A 19,182-nucleotide genomic window follows, 5' to 3' on the forward strand; every position below is an offset into this window, starting at 1 on the left:
TTTATAGTATTTGGTCACCATATGGTGGTATTAGTAATGTATCTCAGTCACCAGCCAGGTGCCATTCAGGGCTGCTCATCTGCCATCCTCAGTATCTCTTACAAACAGAATTTGTATTTTCACAGTTTTTAGGATTCAAGAAAAACTGACAAAAAGAGAAACATGTTTCCTTATAGAGTATCATATTTGCCTTTTCTTTTTAGCTTCAGTAGTCTAAAATGAACATATACCTCTTACCTAGTGCAAATTATTAATCCCCAGAAACCCCTAGAAAGAACACACCCTTTCACCAAAAAATGCTTTGTATTCTCCAGTAATTGTGTTTTGGTTCTTTGCCATATTAATTGCTATAAAACTGTGTATTTTCTTTTTGATCAGCATTGCAGGTAGAAATCATTTCAGAATGTTAGGCCTAGACCTGAAGTTGATATATGAAATTGTGGACTGCAACAGTCTGTTATTTCAACTCTAATTATGGTCTCTCAAGTATAAAAGTGTCACTCCAGAAAGTGGATGATAGATCAGAAGCACACAGTCTTAATATTTGCCTCTCTCTGCTCCTAATGTCATATACTTCTTCGTAACATCCTTTTATCCCATCAATATCAATAATCAAAATCCAGATATACTTCCTTATAACCTGCTGTCCTTTATGCAGTTAAAGCCATGTCAGGTGAGTCCCTTGACTTAGTTAGAAGACACCTTTGTGAGATAGTCTGCCTGATGAGTGTGAGATCCCAAACAAGGTGACTTACCTCGTACACATCAGCTATTCCACAGCAATCTGAAGCATCAGAACACAATTCTCAACAATCAAAGGTGGCAATGATAATTTTTTTTCTGAATGAACTGGTGATTTTTCCTTTTAAGTTAAGGCTGTATATCTCTGCATCCTTGCTGACTATTTGGCCTTCTAAATAACCTTTTATATAAATGAACAATCCAATTCTTCTATTGGTTATTTGGTCTTCTTAGGCAGTTCCGTGTTTTTATTTCATGTATGTACTGGCGTTTTTGTTATTGTCCATGGAAGCAGCCTTTGTAATCCAGCATGTGGTCAGTGGACCAAGCAAGGTGTGCTGAATTCTTGAGCTCTTCATTGAACCCTGAATTCTTGAGTGATCTGGTCTGGTTTTCACTTTCTTTGGCAAAATGGATCTGCGTAAGTGTCTTGGTGACAACACAGAGTGGTGAAACGTACAGTTGCTCCTACCAGGGCAGAAGATGTGGATGCGGATATTTCACCTTCCTAACAAACCATCATTGGCACACATCTTCTGTTGTGGTCAGGGCCATAGTTAACATCTCAGCTGAATTTTATGCCATGCCCCCTTTTCCTTCTTGAGTTAAACCTGTCCATAAAACTTTTATCCAGTGAGAACAAGAGCAGTGATTGTGCATATTGGCACCATTCTGAGCAGGTACAGCCCCTAATGGCTCCATTTAACCCTCTGGGACAGGTAGTACTGTCATCCCTTTTTTACAGATGACAGAACAGAGATTTAGGGAGAGTAAGCCACTTTCTCAAGGTCACACAGCTTAATGATGAAGCTAGGTTTTGAACCCAGTCTGACTTCAAAGCTTGGCTGCTCCCCTGCTTCATTTGAAAGTTCTGATAATCCAGCATCTTTCATTTGTTCGTCTGAAATGTATTAAGTGCTTTCTCTCTAGGCTTAAGCACAGAGAAAGTATCCAGCAATTTTTCTCAATTATGACTTCTGGGTTTGGTGTTAGGACTGAGGATTTCATAGTTGAGTCCCTGGAGGTGGTCCCTAGGGGAACGAACTCACTGTGCCCCATCAGACAGTGTGAAGTTTCCTCCTCCTTCTCATTCACTTTAATAATGGTTTCCCACCCTCTCTATAACTTACTGAGATTTTGTGTAAGTGCCCCTTTGGATCAATTTAAATAGCCAGGCTTCAGTTTGAAATGGGGGGTGTGTGTGTGTGTGTGAAAATAACTACATTTTGGTAATTGTGTATTGATTTTATGTTTGCATTTTTGTTACAAAGTTATTTTGGACCATTTTCATGGTATGAATACATATGTGGTTAAAGTGACAACTTCTAAGTAAAAGTAAGGGCTCTGCTGTAAATCAGGCTTCGACGTAAGAGGGTCCACCTTGGATTCCATTGATGAGTGCTCACTTGAGAATGTGACCAAGGACTCATTACATGACAGATTTACTGTAGAATAGTTTGTTGAAACAGAACCAAAGGACCGACTTTATAAGGAACCATCAGGTATTGCTTAAAAGCTGTTTTCAGTTTAAACTTTAAGAATATGGTACTGATGTGTTGTACAGTAAATGGTATGCTCCAGTCTTAAAAAGTGTTTTGCCAACATATTTAAGGAAAGTGATTATTTTATATCTGTTTTAGAAATTGCCAATTTATTTTTGCCACTTAGAAATTTTCCTTTTGCAAGTCAGTAAAAATTTGTCCTTGTCAACCAGGTAATGTTTGCTATTTGATACCACTTATATCCCGGGAATGTGCATTTTCATAAAGTAACATGAACTTGAAAAAATACAGTCATGGAGCACCTGGCTGACTTGGTCAGTAGAGCACACAACTCTTAATCTCGGGGTCATGAGTTTGAACCCTATGTCGGGTGTAGAGACTACTTAAAAAACAAAAATCTTGAAAAAAAATTATACTGACGAGTTTGAGGTTCGGGTATTTGAAGCCAAAATGAAAGTATTCTCGTGTACAGGGTACTGCACTCTAATAGCATGGGTGAGAAGTAGCACTGCTTGGTATTACTTTGTTAAACCTTGTGAACTTTCTCTGGTATGACCACCATGTTCTTTTCAGAGTAATGGATGTAAGCATACTATCTTTTGGGTTTTTTTCCCTGAGGTAAAGAAGAGCCATATATTGCATGGCATTCCATTCTATAAATTCACATTTTTAAACCAAGTCTATTTTATGGTTATTTCTGAAAGTAATAATGAGGACAGAGTTTAGCATATAATTCCTCAGATTGATGAATTAATATGCTTATTATGAATATTTGCTAATAAAGTAATATTTAATTTGCTAATAATTAGAAATGTAAATTGGAATTTACTGGTAACCATCACTGCCACTGCCAGCACCCGCAGCACTACGACTGTTGCTCCCACCACTTATTCAGTGCCTGGCACTGCTTTACGTGCTCTGTGTATGACCTCTTGCAGTTCTCTCCACTCCCAAGAGGTACGTACCATTTTTAGCACCATTTCCAGATAAGTAAACTGAGACACAGAGAGATGTAGCACTTGGCCTGAGGTCCTCCAGGTGGTTGTAATCAAACCAGGATTTTGCCCACGCCCCACCCCCCCACCTCTGCCCCGCATTAGGAGTCTGTGCTCTCGTAACCAGAGTACCGCAAATGCCTCGCCAAGGAAGCCTCTAAAAACCTGTTACAGCTAAATTTCTAGTAGTTTATAAGTTTATTGATAATTAGGATATTTGTGCAACAGCACAGCAAAAATTGGGGGGAACACAGGATTTCATTTGTTGAGCCCCTTTCTCGTGATTTCATTCTGTTTCTGTTCAAATAACATGATGAACTTCTCTGCTTTTGTTTTTGGTGCATGATTGCGTATGCATCACGTACTGATGAGGCATCTCGTGAGCTGAGTAAATAATCCATTCTACTGCTGTTCCCACTCAGTATCTGGACGGTGCTCCGTGACTCCTGACGTCCTCATGTTGTGTATTCCCATAACGGCTCATTGAGGCTTCGTGGCGTGAATATAAACCTGGAGTCTGAGTTTAGGCGGTTGCCTAAGCAACACCGCAAAGCGTGCCTTTGTCATGCCTGTGTGTGTGCTAGCCGTGTGAGAGCCAGCAGGCTGCCATAGAGTTTGAGGACTGGCACTTGCTCTCCATTCATTTCCAGCATCATTTCCTTTCATGAGAACACATGGCCTCGTTGGGAGCAGTCCCTGCGTTTCCTTCAGACTGTGGCGTTTTCTGTCTTGGGTACTTCTGTGTTAATCCTGTGGGTGTTGCCGTTCCTTTTACCTGCAGCCTCTCGACGTCATTCCAGGTCCACTAGTGCCCTCTCCACTGCTGAATCTGTTGGGCAGTCAGGTGAACAAGTGCTAACTGCATGACTTGGCTTCTTCATATGGTCCAGTTTCACACTCATTTTAGCATTTGTTTTCATCAGTGTCGGCTAGCACCTGGCATGTATGCACTTCCCATTTGTTTTCCCCAGCGTGCTTTTATTTTTTTAAGTTGTTGAATGTTTATGGTTCTGTTAATAGGCCGTAGATGCTTTATAGCCTGTTTGACAACACCATTTCTCCAGTGTTCATGTTTGTGTGAAAACAAAACAAAAACACGGGGAGGGGCTTCTTCCCCTCCATTTATACCCTCCCTCAGGAGAACAGCCACCCAAAATAGATATCCTAAAAAGTCCTTGAGGGGAAAGAGGGGATGCATTTCACCCAGCAGAGTCTTTCATTTCCAGAGGCTTTGCTTCCAAAAAGTGTTGATTACTGACGTTAATTATTAGTGTCAGGTTCTCATTATTTGGAGGAACTGTTTAGTTACTAAATGTTCCAAAACCTAGTGTGCATGATTTCATATGGATAAATATCGTCCTAAAACTTCGCAAAAATACAAGGTCACGATTCAGATAATCAGGTCAGGTGGAAGGTAGTCTTTGCAGCCTGTGGTCCCCAAATGTCCCATCCCAGCCCGCTTTAACCAAAAATCCAAAAATACCAAAAATCCCCCAGCTAGCCATTGGGGTAAAAAGTAATATGCATACGGAAATGCATCAGTTTGCTGGATTTAACAGACATCATTTTTATATGCTAACAGTCCCTAAGGACTACAGTTCTCTCACCTGAGTAAAACATTACACAGACTGTTGATGGGGACAGCTGCCGCCAATTCACTGAGTTATTTTCTCTATTGTTGCTCTAAGCGAAGTGAACTATATTTTTTGTTATGTACACTCTGATGAGTCCAATCCCCTGAAGTCAGGGACCAGACTGAGGGCACAGTCACACGTATCCATCTCTTGGGAAATGGAGCTTTGTGATAACATCAGAGCAGAGCAGCAAGTGTAGAACAGGTTTTGGTCTGGGGAGAACAAAAGGCCTGTAACTTTGCTCAGACCCAGACAAACATTTCCCCTTCAGATTAGAAATTCAAATGATCTATGATATATATCAAGTGATCCTGCAGTCACTGTGTATGGCGGAGCTGTATGCATCTGGGAAGCACAGAATTATTGCATTGTTCTTAAATTTTTAATTTTTGTGTCTTAAAAAAAAAATCAGTATTATCCCTGGAGCAAGAATTGCTGGCATGAAATATACTTTTTAAAAAAATTTTTTTTTAGATTCTGTTTTATTTAAGTTTATGCTGGGTAATTTTTAAATGGCTTATAACTGAATTACTTTCATTTTGTTACTCATAAATCCCTTACTATCTACCCTTTTTTAATGGAAAAAAAGACTTGCACAAAGATTATGTTTAAAACCATATGCACAATAAATCTCAAATTTACACTTGTTTTGTATTTCAACTGATTATATATATGTGTGTGTATATATATATATATGTATATATATATATGAAGATCTAGATAGAATTGTTTTTGGTCTCTTAGTTTATATGGCATATCATCTTTTAAACATAGCAGCTAAGACAGCATAGAGTGTGACCAACAAGTGCATTAAAAAAGGGGATAGTATAACATACAATTTTTGTTTCCTTATAAAAATTCATGACTGTATAGCGTTTTGGTTAGCAGTGTTTAAACTTTTTTCCCCTCGATGGCGCTGGAAGGTGTGATTTTTTTTTTTTTTTTTGAAACTGACATTTTAAAAAAGCTAAGTGACACCTCACTTTTACAGTTCTTGTTTTCTACGAACTCTTGTTATATGTCCAGAGCTTAAAACATAACACTTTATAAGAAAGATCAATTCCTGTAAACCAGATTTAGCTTTCCTTTTATTCTAAACGTTTCACTATGAGAATATGGCTAATAGAGAGGGTTGTGGGGTTTTTGTTTGTTTTTTTTGTCCAAACAGGGTCTTATTTGTTCAAAAAAAAAAGCATTTTTATCTTAACATTCTTCTTCAAAGGTTTTGTTTTCTTTTTTCTTTTTTTTTTATGTATTAGCATTTTAAATAAGAAACTTCTGCCAGTAAATAGTGTGATACACTTAGAAAGTGTAATTTATATGAACTTTCTCCTGTTACAGCTTTAACCTCAGCTCTTCTTAAGGAAGACTGCCCTTTTGACGTAATGGGCCTTTTAAAAAGCTAGTCTTCATTATCCATGATCCTTAACAGGCTTAAAGTAATTGAACTACTGAAATCTGTTTTAAAATCTCTGGATCATATCCAATTTTGTTTACATGTATAGACTATCATTTGAAAAGCCTTTGAGAGACTAAGGAAAAATGTATACTAACGTTACCTGAATGGTTAATGTTTCACAGTGAAGATGCTGGTTTTTTTGTAATGAGCATTGAAGAATTTTAATAAACTGATTTTTAAATACCCTTTGGTGTCACAGGAATCATGAACACATACTAAAAATTAGTTGAGCCCAGTTCATGACAGTTAAACAGTAGTGAGGCTAATGAAGATTTGCAGACATCCATCAAATATGTTTGTTGGAAATTTTAACTTTTTTATTACACATTGCATTAGAACTCTTGTGAAACCATGAAGCTTTCTAATTAGTTTGACCAAACATCAGTGCCCCCCACCCCCGCCTCTAGAGGGAACACTAAATAGATTAAAAGACTCCACTCACAGCCCAGCTCACTTCTATAATAAGTTCCCCTTTCCCCCATGTCTCAATACTTTTCAAAAATAAGAATCATTAAAGAACTGTTTTAGTTGTTAGGATGCTTTGTAGCACGATAGTATTAAATATGGAACATCTTAACCTCCGCTGCTGGTAAACAAGTCTAGTTAGAACTGAAGGGGGGGGCGGTAATCAAAATTGGCTAAAGACTTTCCAGTGCCTCTGTCCAGTAGGTGGGAAGAGGCAGGAGCCCTTGCAAAGAATTGAGAACATTTGAATTAAAGTGACATATCTTTTGGTTTTGTTCTTTTTAAATAGACCGGTTTGGGCTTGGCCAGGCAGGAAGAATACCTGGCTCTGTGAACGCCATGCGAGTTTTGAGCACGAGTACAGATCTTGAAGCTGCCGTTGCTGATGCTTTGGTAAGAGTCACAGTGTGTGCAGAGGCTCTTTGACTTACTCATCCACAGTTTTCTCTGTCCTAACAGAAATCACCTCCAAATCAGGGTACTAAATCATCTTTAGCACTCTGTAAAATTGTGTAAATACTGGGTGCACTTATATTACTATCACTTTCCCTTTAAACTTTTATCCCTATACAGAAGTGAAAATTATCCTTACAAAAAAACACTAGCATCAAGTGTTTCTTCTGTGCTCCTCAAGTATCAAGGAAGTTTTGATGACATTGGGCCTCTCTGATGTCATTGGGCTTTTTTTTTTTTTTTTCTTCATGTTTGTTTTACTTATTTTTTTCAGCATTTCCTTTTTTCATTCTCTGGCTTCTATTGCTTTATAGGTTCTGATGGCATAGCCTAAACATATCATCATAATACTAGGTAACAGAGTTTGTGGTTTGAAAATCTCACATTAAATTCATGACCACACTAGTAGTTCCATACGATTTTACCTTTGTTTTTTGTCTTTAAAAATGAGCCATTAAGTCATTATTTAAGGAAACTTTCCAAATTTTAATGCCGATAAAGCCTGAGGATATAAAGCACTGTTGGAATGTGTTTTTGCATCACTATAATGTAGTATACTTTATGTGTGTGTGTATATATATATGTGTGTGTGTCTATATACATACATACACACACACACACACACACACATATATATATATATGTATATGTATAATTAGAGGTCCCTCAATTTGTGGTTATAGCAAACCCCACCCCAGCTAGAAGCAGCTTGTGGTCAAATTGCTTTTTAAAGATGCATTTCAGCTGGTAGTGACACTGCCTCTAGCATATTCTTGTTGATGTGCTCAGCATTTAAAATAGAGCCCCTTTAGAACTGTCTGATCTCTGGCCTTGCTTGTGCTGTTTTAAGATATATTGTCTCTCTGAGGAAAAAAGTATTATAACATCCTGCTTTCAGACCCAGACATTTTAAACCCAGCCATGTCTTTCATCTGATCAAAATGTTATAGTCTATGGCTAACAGAGATTCTCACTTTCCTCCCTTCCTGTGTTGCCCTCATTTATTCTTGCTCAGTCAGATTTCTTTGACAGGCAACTGTGAACTGTGAGCAAGCAGTTTGCCACTCTCCTGATGCTTTTCCTGTAAGCGGGGGCTGCCTGGCCAGCTCTATTCATCCTCCTCTGTGAAGAAGGGCTTTTTTTTTTTTTCCTGGCAGGTGCTGGAGTTCAGGATAATTGCTCTAACCATGGCTTTGACTTCAGAGTCATGAGCTGGAACAGAACTCTGTGAAGCTATTTTTCCTTCCAAGCTGCAGCACTGAGAATCTGTCACTTATTTATTCAGAGACCCTATTAGGTCAGAGGGGTAGGAAATGATGGATGTGCAAAAAGGTCTGAGTTAAATGGGACTTCCAGTTAAGGTGGGGGAGTTCCCTCATTCTTTAAAGAACTGCCCAAGGGACTGTGCACAAAGTTCTAGGAGGCAGAGTCGGACTTGAGAGCTTGAGCTCGGGCTTTCCTTGACTTGGGTTTTTCTCTGAGCTCTAGCCTTCAGTCCACTCAGGCTGCCCATATTACTCTTTGTTCAAACTGCTTGGTCTCCCCGAGTGACCTGCTGCAGAAGAGAGAGCACAGGAATGGTACACAGTGTTTGCTTCCCAGGGAAGAAACCCCAGGGGCAGAGAGAATTGAGCATAGAAACAGACAGGAATGTTAACAGCAAGTTTAGAGCCCTATCTCAGTGGTGTAGGAAGAGTTTTTAGTGTAGCAAGAAGCATAGCATGTACCGGAAGGCATTTCTAGGAGGTGTAGGAAGGGCTAGGAAATGCCATTGTGAAAGCGTTCTTCGTTATTATTCGCTTGATATGAATCGCTTGCTAACCTATATTTTTGATTTGCTAAGATATGTTTTTGCTGTACACTTTTGTTGCAAGAACAGTCCCCACATACGCTTCTGACATAATTCTCTATGCTTTTTCCCCATCCTTCAATATTTTCCTGCCTACAGCTGTTAGGAGACTCCAGGAGCAAGGTACCAGTGCTTTAACTTTTGTTTTACAACTTCATTTTTTTTCTGTTGCGAGTATATTTCCTGTAGGAGCTAGTGAAAGCAACAACGCATGTAGTATAATGTAGAAATTCTGGTCTGTATTATGGTTTAGTCAAGTCTAGTGAAGCTGTTATTAGTGATGGCATCAGTCCCCTCTCTCTGTTTTAGCTTTTTTTTTTAATGTCAAGTTCTGCTCCTTCTATCAGTGTTTTATTTATTAACCCAGTTTGTGTCTATTCTTGTGTCATTACTATTTCATGAATGGATATATTCAACATTTTTCTTATTTTATGAATCTAGTTCATATATATATGTGTGTATGTGTGTGTGTGTATATATATATATAATGATCCTACGATTTACCATCCTAACAAGGATACTTGTAAAAGTAAAAGGGAGTGCTACTGTAACTCTGCTGGGACAAGAGGCATAAGGCAGAACTGTCCTGAGCAAGTTTCGGTGGATAGACAAGCCATATATTATTAGAAAATTACATTTGTGAAAGAAAAAAAGACAAAAAATTACATTTGTATGGTTTCAGCCAAGTAAGTGGGTTTTTTGTTTTTGTTTTTGTTTTTGTTTTTTGTAAGTGGGGTTTTTAAAAAAAAATTTTTCTTTTAGGGGAAATTGTATTTTATCAGTTTAATCGCTACTGTTGAATTATTTATAAGTTTAACTTATACTTTCGTATTCAAGGTAAGAGAAACAAGTGAAGGGTCTACAGGAAACCTGTTTGTGTTCAGATAATTTGAGAGTCCTTTTACATGGGCTAGTCTGTCCCTGACATTTCAGTTTCAGACTTTCTTAAGGAAGCATGAATTTTCAAACAAATTTTCCCACAGACCCTGTTCAAGATAGATTGCTTTTGATTAGGAAGGGGCCGGTGGATGCACATACCTGCAGTGTGGCAGGAGCTGGGCCAGGTTAGTTAATGTGTACTTCTGTGTACATTATATCCTGGTAACCAGCATGTGAGAGATAGCACTGTTGCCATTTCAAAGATGGGGAAAGTGAAACAGGAAAGTAAGGAGGCTTTCTGAAGTTCCTCAGCCAGGTAGGTGGCAGGACTACTACCCAAGTCTGCCTTACACCTCACTAGAGTCCATACTCTTTCATCCACACACCGTACTAGAGACCATACTCTTTCTTCTCTGCTATGGATTGCTCTGCCTGTTACTTACTATCCTGACTCAATGTCTGCTTTTCTGTTTTTATTTCCCTAATCTGTAAGCACAGGAAAGTATGGTGTGTGCATGTGCGTGCGCGCGTGTGTGCATGTGGATCTTTCACCTTTAGCTCTGTGGTCGATTTTGTGTGGTGTGACTCATGGTCATTTCACCTTCACATGTCTTCCTCCATCACCCCACCCTCGTTGAACCTGACAGAAGAAGCCTGTGAGGAGGAGGTACGAGCCGTATGGGATGTATTCTGATGACGACGCCAACAGTGATGCCTCGAGTGTCTGCTCTGAGCGCTCCTATGGCTCTAGGAATGGTGGCATTCCCCATTATCTGCGGCAGACAGAGGACGTGGCAGAAGTTCTCAACCACTGTGCCAGTTCCAACTGGTCAGAAAGGAAAGAAGGGCTTCTAGGCCTGCAGAACCTACTGAAGAGCCAAAGAACACTGAGGTGAGGACAAGAGGCCAAGGTTGTGAGCCAAGTTTTGAGTCCCATATGATACTCAGCAGCAGCTTAGTTGGATTCCCCGTCACTCATGGAGTTAACAGAGTTCCAGGCAGAGGGGCAGGTGCTGTGGGTGCTAAGATGACTAAGATCTGGTCTTTGCTTTCCAGAGACTTTGAAATATCTGACAGATACTCTATAATTTATTAAGTTCCTAAAACATTTGGTTCCCTTATAGTTCACATTTATCTGAGAAATCTTGGTACAGTTTGCAAGTTAAATAAAAAATTAAAACTACTCTGCAGATTGGTATGGTTCATTATAAATGCTTTGGAATTGTGGGTAAAATTTTCATAGCAATCTCAGCCTAAAATTTTGTAATAATGCATACATATAGCTTATGTATAGTAATGAGATACTAAAATGGAGTACTTTAAAGTAGTAACAGTATTATTACTAGAGTTGATTATATTGTTTTTTTCTTTGTTTCTGTATTTCATAAATCTTCTAAAATGAGCATCTATTAACATATTCCAAAAAAGTATAGTGTTTATACCATATTTCATCAAATCTGAGGCATCATTGACACATTATATTATATCCAAGAAGAAATGCTATTTATTAAACCATGGCTGGCAGCACTATGTCTTTGATTATAAGATGAATCTCAAAATTACAGAGATGTTAAAAAGTGAAAAATTGGGCAAGTTAGGTAAATACCTAAGTAAAGAAATAGCTGAAATACAGCTACTGTACTCTTTGGATAAGTTTTCTAAGATAAATTTTGCGAGTGGACAAGTGTCTGGTCACAGACAGGCTCCGCACAGCTAAATGAACATTGACTAGTGAATCCCCGTGCCATAAGCATGCCTGTCCAGCCTGTCCGACTCCACCCTCCTGTATCTGTACTTGTTGCGTCTTGTTCCCCCCGAGAGGTCTTGAGTTTTGTCATATGCCTTCTGAAATGCACATAGCCTCTGATGCTCTAGTGAGCTGTCAAAAACAAAATAAGGATTTTTTTTTTTTTTAATTGAGGATTGTTTGTTGAGATGACTAGTCTTCAAGAGTCTGCTCCATTTGGGTGATCCTAGTTTCTTGATTTTTAGTGTTCACCAAGTATCCATTGAATAATCTTTAGAAATCTATTGATTGACATTGGTCGAACTAGATCACATTGTTAATAAAGTTAAAGGATCATTGAACCAACTATCTCAATTGTATGAAGGGGGATTACTTTAGGGGTGATTTGGAGAAGAGGAGATGATGCTTATTCGAGCCTTGAAGGGAAAATGGGACTCAGTAGTATAGATTAGGGTCAGAAAAAGCAAAAGGGCACTAACAGGAAATGAAGGTTTGCTTGGTTTCAGCATTCATAGGAAGGAAGTGTCCCTCCTTTAACTCCCTGCAGCCATTTGTTTGATACAAATCTAAAGACATCCAAGTACTTTGTAGTAAAACTGAGATTAGAATCCAGGTCTGTCTGATCCCAAAGCACATGCTTTTCCTTCACTTTATCCCATTGCCTTTCATCTGGGGCAGGTGGAAAACAGATCTTCAAGGAGATGAGCAGAATTTATTTAGCTTGAGGCTTTGCCACTCCCAGTGGGTGAACTTCAGTAATCATGCTCTGAGATTCAGTTGCCTCATTTTAGGTTGAGAGCCAAACTGTCATGATTTTATATTTCTACTTAATTTTATCATGAATTAAAAAAAAAGGATTCATTTGTGAAAAAAGCTTTGTTATATGAAGATTATTTTTTTAAAAAGCTGTCACTAATCTCAGTGTTGACTCATTAAATTCTAAGTTTATTTATTTCCGTTTTATTCCTTCTAGTCGAGTAGAATTGAAAAGGTTGTGTGAGATCTTCACCCGAATGTTTGCTGACCCTCACAGCAAGGTAAGTCTAGGAATCGGGCCTGCCGATGCCCCCTCTGCATGCCCATGTGAGCTGTATAATACACTACTTAAGAGTGAGACATAATTCCCCATAGCGCATTTTAGACCTTACAGATTTAACACCAGTTTCTACAGTAGTTTATGTTACATCTTTTAAAAACGACTTTTGGGGAATTTCAAATGTCCATAAAACTTGGAGCTAAATAAAGTTTGTTTGAAGAGTTAATGGAAAGAATCAGATATAGTCTTATTCAAATACTTCTGGGTACCTCCTATTAGCCAAACTGGGCTAAGTGCTAGAATAAAACATCATATTACAGTGAGGTACCTTATGCTTAACAGTAGTGAAGAAAATAATCAAATATATAATTTTTTTTTGTACCCCATGACCCCATGTAGAATTTGTCTATATAGGACAAGATAGAAAAGTAGAAACATTTATGTAATGGATTTATTGAAAATCCAGGTTAAGCCATTTCTCCAGATAGAATTTTGCTGTCCCCAAGAACCTGGTGGATGGTTCCACATTCTCGGGGGTCCAAGGAGAGCACTGAGCCTAAAGAGATCCCTTGCTGGGGGCGGGGGGGGGGGGGGTAGAGAACATCCCTAATTATGACCCAGGCCCTTTCTAGGAGTTGTGCTGAGAGAGGGACCCTTTATAGTAGCTTGCTTAGAGTCTGGATTTGAAATAAATACCATTAATTTGGGAGAAATCCTAGTTAGATGCTCTTAGAGAAAGAAAATGGGGCAGTGATTTTATTGGGGAAGTGTAAAGAATGGATAAAGGACAGAAACAGAAGTGCAGAAATTGGTAGAACCTTAAGTCAGCATGAGCAAATCTCACATTCTTGACATGCAGGATTTCACTATTTCAAACCATAGTTTTCCTAGTAAAAATATAAGTCTTATGGGGAGAAGGAGACCTGTCATGGCTGGAAAGTCCATTGTGACCTTCCTTGCTTTTTCTGCCCTTTCTCATCTGAGTGGTCAGACATTCTCCATCCAGTCATTTCAACACTCACTGAGTGAGTGAGTGAGTCCTTGGCTCTGTGTTAGGGACACCGAAAACAACACGTGACCCCTGTTCTTTGATGTGCTCCAGGAGCCTAGGAGAATGAATGCAGGGGATTCTCTTTTTTCTGGCGGGGGTCGTGGGAGACAGTAGTTCTCTATACCGATACCTATCTTGAAGCATGTCTTAAAATTCCTGTGATGAACCTCACAGCAAGGTTAATATTAACAACATAAGTAGAGTCCAAGAAAGGTTATTTTCTAGGGTCACACAGATATCAAAGATAGAATTGAATGGAGGAAAATTGGGGCGCACTCAGTCAGTTGAGTGTCCGACTCTTGATTTCGGCTCAGGTCTTGATCACAGGGTCATGGGTTTGGGCCCTGTGTTGGGCTCCATGCTGGGTGTGGAGCCTACTTCCACCACAAAAAAAAAAAAAAAAAAAAAAAAAGGCAGAAAGATTTCAAGCATAAGATTCATAAAAGTTAGAGCACAGGGGACATTAGGTGGTATGGGGCATTGATGAAATTTCTGTTACCTGTCACCTCTAGATTGCTGATTCAGAACCAGAATGTGAGGATAAAGAAGGAAATTTGTTTCCATCAGAAGGCTCTTGTACAGTGAGTTTGGAGGTCTCAGTTTAGTTAATATTTGCTAGCTGCCTTTGAGCTAAGCAGGAATCCCACAGCTGGGGGCTCATTGAGTTTTTTCTGAGCTGTCTCACGGGAGACCCCTGGTGGTTTATAGTTTGCTGTGCTAGAACTGAGTAGGTGTATAATGGCTGGGTTGTCCCAGTAGAGGACAATGCATTAGCCAAATAGGGGACACAGTGCTACTTATCTCTCTGAAATCAGTTCAGGGATCACCCACTGTGGACCCTTATCTCAGCTAATACAGCATTAATGCTCGCACAGCAGCATGAGAATTATGTGGACCATATATTTTATTCTAAGCTGTAATTTTTTGTAAAGACGGTGACTTTTATAATATGTTTTTATATCATACTACTTTACAGTATCTGAATTGGCATACATCGAAATCTACAATGCACAAGATTTTTTTCCTCCCTCATCATGTAACATTACTTGCTGAATTCTAGATAATGGACAGTAGTAGTATGGAATTATGATCGTTAAGGTTTTTTTTGTTTTTTGTTTTTTTAAAGAGGAAGGAAGGAAGGAAGAGAAGCCCCCAGGATTAAACTAACATCTTTCAGCAAAGTTAATTTCTCTTGGTACTGAGTTTTGAAGGCATATTGAGGGAGGGGAAAGTATGAGAGTAGCAATCTAAAGGCTTTCAGGTCTTTTTAAAAACTGCATGAAAATGGTATTAATTCACTGTGGACTAACATGGAATTTGTTTTGTTGCATGGCCTGGTTTGCCGTGGAATTCACAACAGAGAGTAAGTTCCAATCCTTTTTCCTTTATCTATTTTTTAAAATATATTTGTTTTCTCTAATATGACCAGTACATTTTTAATAGAGACTTTGGGGGAAATGATTAATTACATATGTGAAATGTTTGATTTTCGTTTGTGCCTAGGTTTTCAGTATGTTTTTGGAGACTCTTGTGGATTTTATAATAATTCACAAGGATGACTTACAAGACTGGCTTTTTGTTCTTCTCACACAATTACTTAAGAAAATGGGAGCAGATTTACTTGGATCTGTGCAAGCAAAAGTTCAGAAGGCTCTAGATGTCACGAGGTGAGTTTTTTAGAGGACAGATCATTTTTCCGCCCAGCTTTTGAGATATAACTGACATATAGTGTCAGTTCGAGGTGTATAATGTGATGATTTGATATATTTGTATATTGCTAAATGATTACACAGTTAACACATCCTTCACCTTTACCATTCTTTTGTTGTGGTGGTGGCAAGAACATTTAAGATCTATTCTCTTAGCAATTTCAAGTGCATAATAATACAGTATTGTTAACTGTAATCACCATTCTGTACTTTAGATCCCCAGAGCTTATTCATGTTGTAACTGGAAGCTTATACCCTTTGACAAACATCTCCCCATTTTCCCTAACCCATACCCCCTGGCAATCACCATTCTACTCTGCTTTTATGGATTTGGCTTTTGGGAGTGAGGTAATGGCACGAGATTCCATGTATACCTAGGTCATGCAGTATTTGTCTTTCTCTGTCTGGCTTATTTCACTTTGCAAAATGCCCTCAGGGCCCATCCACAGTGTCACAAATGACAGCATTTTCTTCTTTTTTTATAACCCAATAACATTCTGTTGTTTTTCTTTATCCGCTCATCTGTTGACAGACACTTAGATTGTTTTATATCTTGGCTATTGTGAGTAATGCTACAGTGAACATGAGGTCAGATAGCTCTTCGAGATAGTGGTTTCATCCCCTTTGGATACATACCCAGAAGTGGAATTACTGAATTATATGATATTTCTATTATCAATTTTTTGAGGAACATGTACTATTTTCTGTAGTGTCTGTACCAATTTATATTCCTACCCACAGTGCAGAGGGGTTCCCTTTTCTCTACATCCTCACCAACTTCTTGACTTTTTGATAATAGCTAGGAGGTATGAGGTGATTGCAATTTTGATTTGCATTTTCCCTAATAGTAATGTTGAACATTTTGTGTATTTGTTGGCCATTTGGCTGTCTTCGGGAAAATGTCTGTTTACATGGCCTAGCCCATGTTGATGTTACAAAAAAAAAAAAAAAAAAAAAAACCCACTCATAGGTGGATTTTTGCTATTTTGTTGCCCATGGTTTTGTCATCTGCTTGAATAAGTACTCTGTTACACATTTTCCACATTCTCTTGTTAGCATACTTGTTGAAATGTCCCTGTATTCCATGAGATTAAATACTCATACCCTCCTTGAGCTGGTATTATTTTCGTGAACACTCAAGACAAATATAAAAGCAAATATAAAGCCTGTAAATTGATTCTCTTCTCTATAAAAGACATTTGAGTATTTACATCCTTTTGAAGACTTCAGAATTTTTAATACTTCAACTTCTTATAAGTCACACTAGAAACTTGTCTAGTTATAGTTAGGTATGATGTACCTTTTGTCCAGGTACAATCTCTGTTAGCATTCATTGGCTCGGAAATTGCTAGCATAGCATTTGTAACCCTTTGGTTGTTATGGAAGAAAGAGAAAATCTGCTCAGAAAAGACTCAGAGGTGTGTGAAAAACTATGCGCTATCATTGTTGAGACTTGTAATCTACTACCTCTGCAGCTGTAGGTCCTCAGGATACAAGTATTAGAACTTACATGACCTCAGAAGACACTTGGCTATGTCTTCATTGTGATTTGGTGGAAGATAGAGGGTTGTGTTGCCAGATCAAGGAATTTTTAAAAGAGTAAACAAACAATTCCAGGGCTGATGATTGCCATCCATACAGTAATGTTTATATGACCCAGTTATTACTCACTGGACAATTACTGCATATCAGAATTGCCAAAAGGGAAGGACCCTTCCTCATTTTATGAATGAGGAAACTGACTTGACTTGACTTGCCCAGGTCACACTTTGTTTTAGTAGCAGGCTGGGGTCTGGAACCAGGGCTGCTGGTTGTTGCCCCATTGTCTATTCCTCTGACTGCCGGCTGGCCTGTGGGTGTGCATCTTCCTCTCCTGTAGGAGGATGTGGATAGTATTTGCATTTTGTCTTCCTCTCTGGTTCCCTCTACAAACAGTAGCATACACCATCCTGCTGTCATCCCCCATGCATGTGTCTGATAGATGTCTCTGCAAAATGTACATTTCCTCTGTACTCTGATGCCACCTGTTTTCTTTTGGTCCCTGACCCTTTAGATTCACATTCATTTGTGCCGCTGTGGAATTTTATTACTAGATAAGTTCCTTTTGATTTTCAGTGAGCTCAGTGTAATATACTATATAATAAGTCTTTGGAATGCCACTCCTGCTTTGGTTGAGTATGTTTAGTGGAGTCAGGGAACATACCTCCATACCAGTGTATCAGTGGATTTGTAAAGCTTCAGCTGGGGATTAAAGAGGTGAGGCTTACCGAGCTGATAATAACTGAGTGAGGGTAGACAAGAGGGATGATGATGAGGATGCATAGGCTGGAGAGCTGCCACCGAGCATGTTACAGGTGGGTCCCGTGGTACCAGACTTATCAAGGAAGGTCAGAAATGTGGATTAAGGCAACATATTTGAGGTGTTGTTGTTGTTGTTGTTGTTGTTGTTTTTAATGACATTCTGAAAGGCAGATAAAACATTTTGTGAACCAGACTAAAGGCCTAAAGGTCGCTTCCTTACTATAGGTGAATCTATGAATGGCAAAAACCATTCATAGTTTTAGTGATGGCAAGAATGTTAAGAGTCTACTCCTAAACTTTGGTGATGAAGGAAAACCCTCTTGTTATTTTTCTGGATGCTTCTTCCCTTTAAGAATCCTCTTCTGGGTAGATTCATTCCAAGTCTCTAGAACACATTCATCATTCCTGTTTCCTCAGGAGCTGAGATGTCTAGCTTTTCAAGCATATATAGGATCAGTCAGTGAGTATGGGGTGGTGGGGTGGGGTCTCCGTGCTGGCCGAGAGGGGTTCCTGCTTCATGCCTGATTGTGGCCATGCCTAACCATGGGCACATTTCCGGATTAAACACACCAGTTTATACCTAAGTGGATTCTCCATTCTTCCCTTGCTGCAGAAGAAAAGAGAAGCCTTTTGTGTGTGGTTTGTCGACCTTGTTTCTTTAATTAATATGCAGTGTGAGTCAGTCTGAAGAATATAGTGCATTCAGCCCCAGTGCTTTGCTCTGTCTTTCCCGTTAGTGTGGAATATGTGTCTGCATTTTCTTACATGGACACCATTCTGTACTTTTAAACTAATAGTAGTTAATTGCAGTACTTTAAGGGGATAGAGCACAGACTTTAGCTAGCCAGGAGCCCTTGGGGTTACTTGATTATATCAAAGATGTGAAGCAGCTACAAGAAATGAGATCAGGAACAGGCCAGAAGTTCTGAGGGCCCTGGCTTCTGCATGTGTGTTGTAGCCAGATGAGGAGTTCCTTGCTGGGTCTCCCACAGGCACTTGAGAGGACCTGTGGCAGGTCCATAGTGGGACCAAGGACGACAGTGTAGTTAGGTTTAGCAGGGTCAGCGCTAAGCAGCCCAGTCAGGATGTAAATTCAGATTTGGGGATTGGAAGTGCTTCTCATGAAGCAGTATTCAAAAAGGTAGTTAGAAGATGAGCAGGTCCCTAGAAGGCAGGTAGGAAATTTCTTAGTTAATTGCTTGGTCTTTATTTTTAAAATAGCCTAACTCAAAGTAAGTATAGTGTGTGTTCGGGGACTTTTGGCAAGATTTCCCTTTTTCTGAATTTTCTATATAATGTGTATCACTCTAGTATTTATATAAAATGAAAAGTATAATTGGTAAACTTTGTCAACTAAGGTC

General features: G+C 39.0%; 1 protein-coding gene across 8 annotated transcripts in view; it reads left to right on the plus strand.

Moving 5' to 3' along the window:
* The window catches only part of CLASP1 (cytoplasmic linker associated protein 1), a 263,096-nt gene that overhangs the window by 189,678 nt on the left and 54,236 nt on the right, over positions 1 to 19,182 (plus strand). For 4 of the 8 annotated variants that reach the window (XM_072757530.1, XM_072757532.1, XM_072757535.1 and 1 more), the window contains 5 exons: positions 7,086 to 7,189; positions 9,198 to 9,221; positions 10,625 to 10,869; positions 12,698 to 12,761; positions 15,315 to 15,478. In XM_072757530.1, the coding sequence (XP_072613631.1) occupies positions 7,086 to 7,189; positions 9,198 to 9,221; positions 10,625 to 10,869; positions 12,698 to 12,761; positions 15,315 to 15,478 (601 nt within the window). Of the gene's footprint in view, positions 1 to 4,019; positions 4,083 to 7,085; positions 7,190 to 9,197; positions 9,222 to 10,624; positions 10,870 to 12,697; positions 12,762 to 15,314; positions 15,479 to 19,182 lie in introns of all 8 variants that reach the window. The other 4 variants (XM_072757533.1, XM_072757534.1, XM_072757537.1 and 1 more) reach the window with 2 other exon arrangements.

Source organism: Vulpes vulpes, chromosome 5, assembly GCF_048418805.1.
Source record: "Vulpes vulpes isolate BD-2025 chromosome 5, VulVul3, whole genome shotgun sequence".
Lineage (NCBI taxonomy): Eukaryota > Metazoa > Chordata > Mammalia > Carnivora > Canidae > Vulpes > Vulpes vulpes.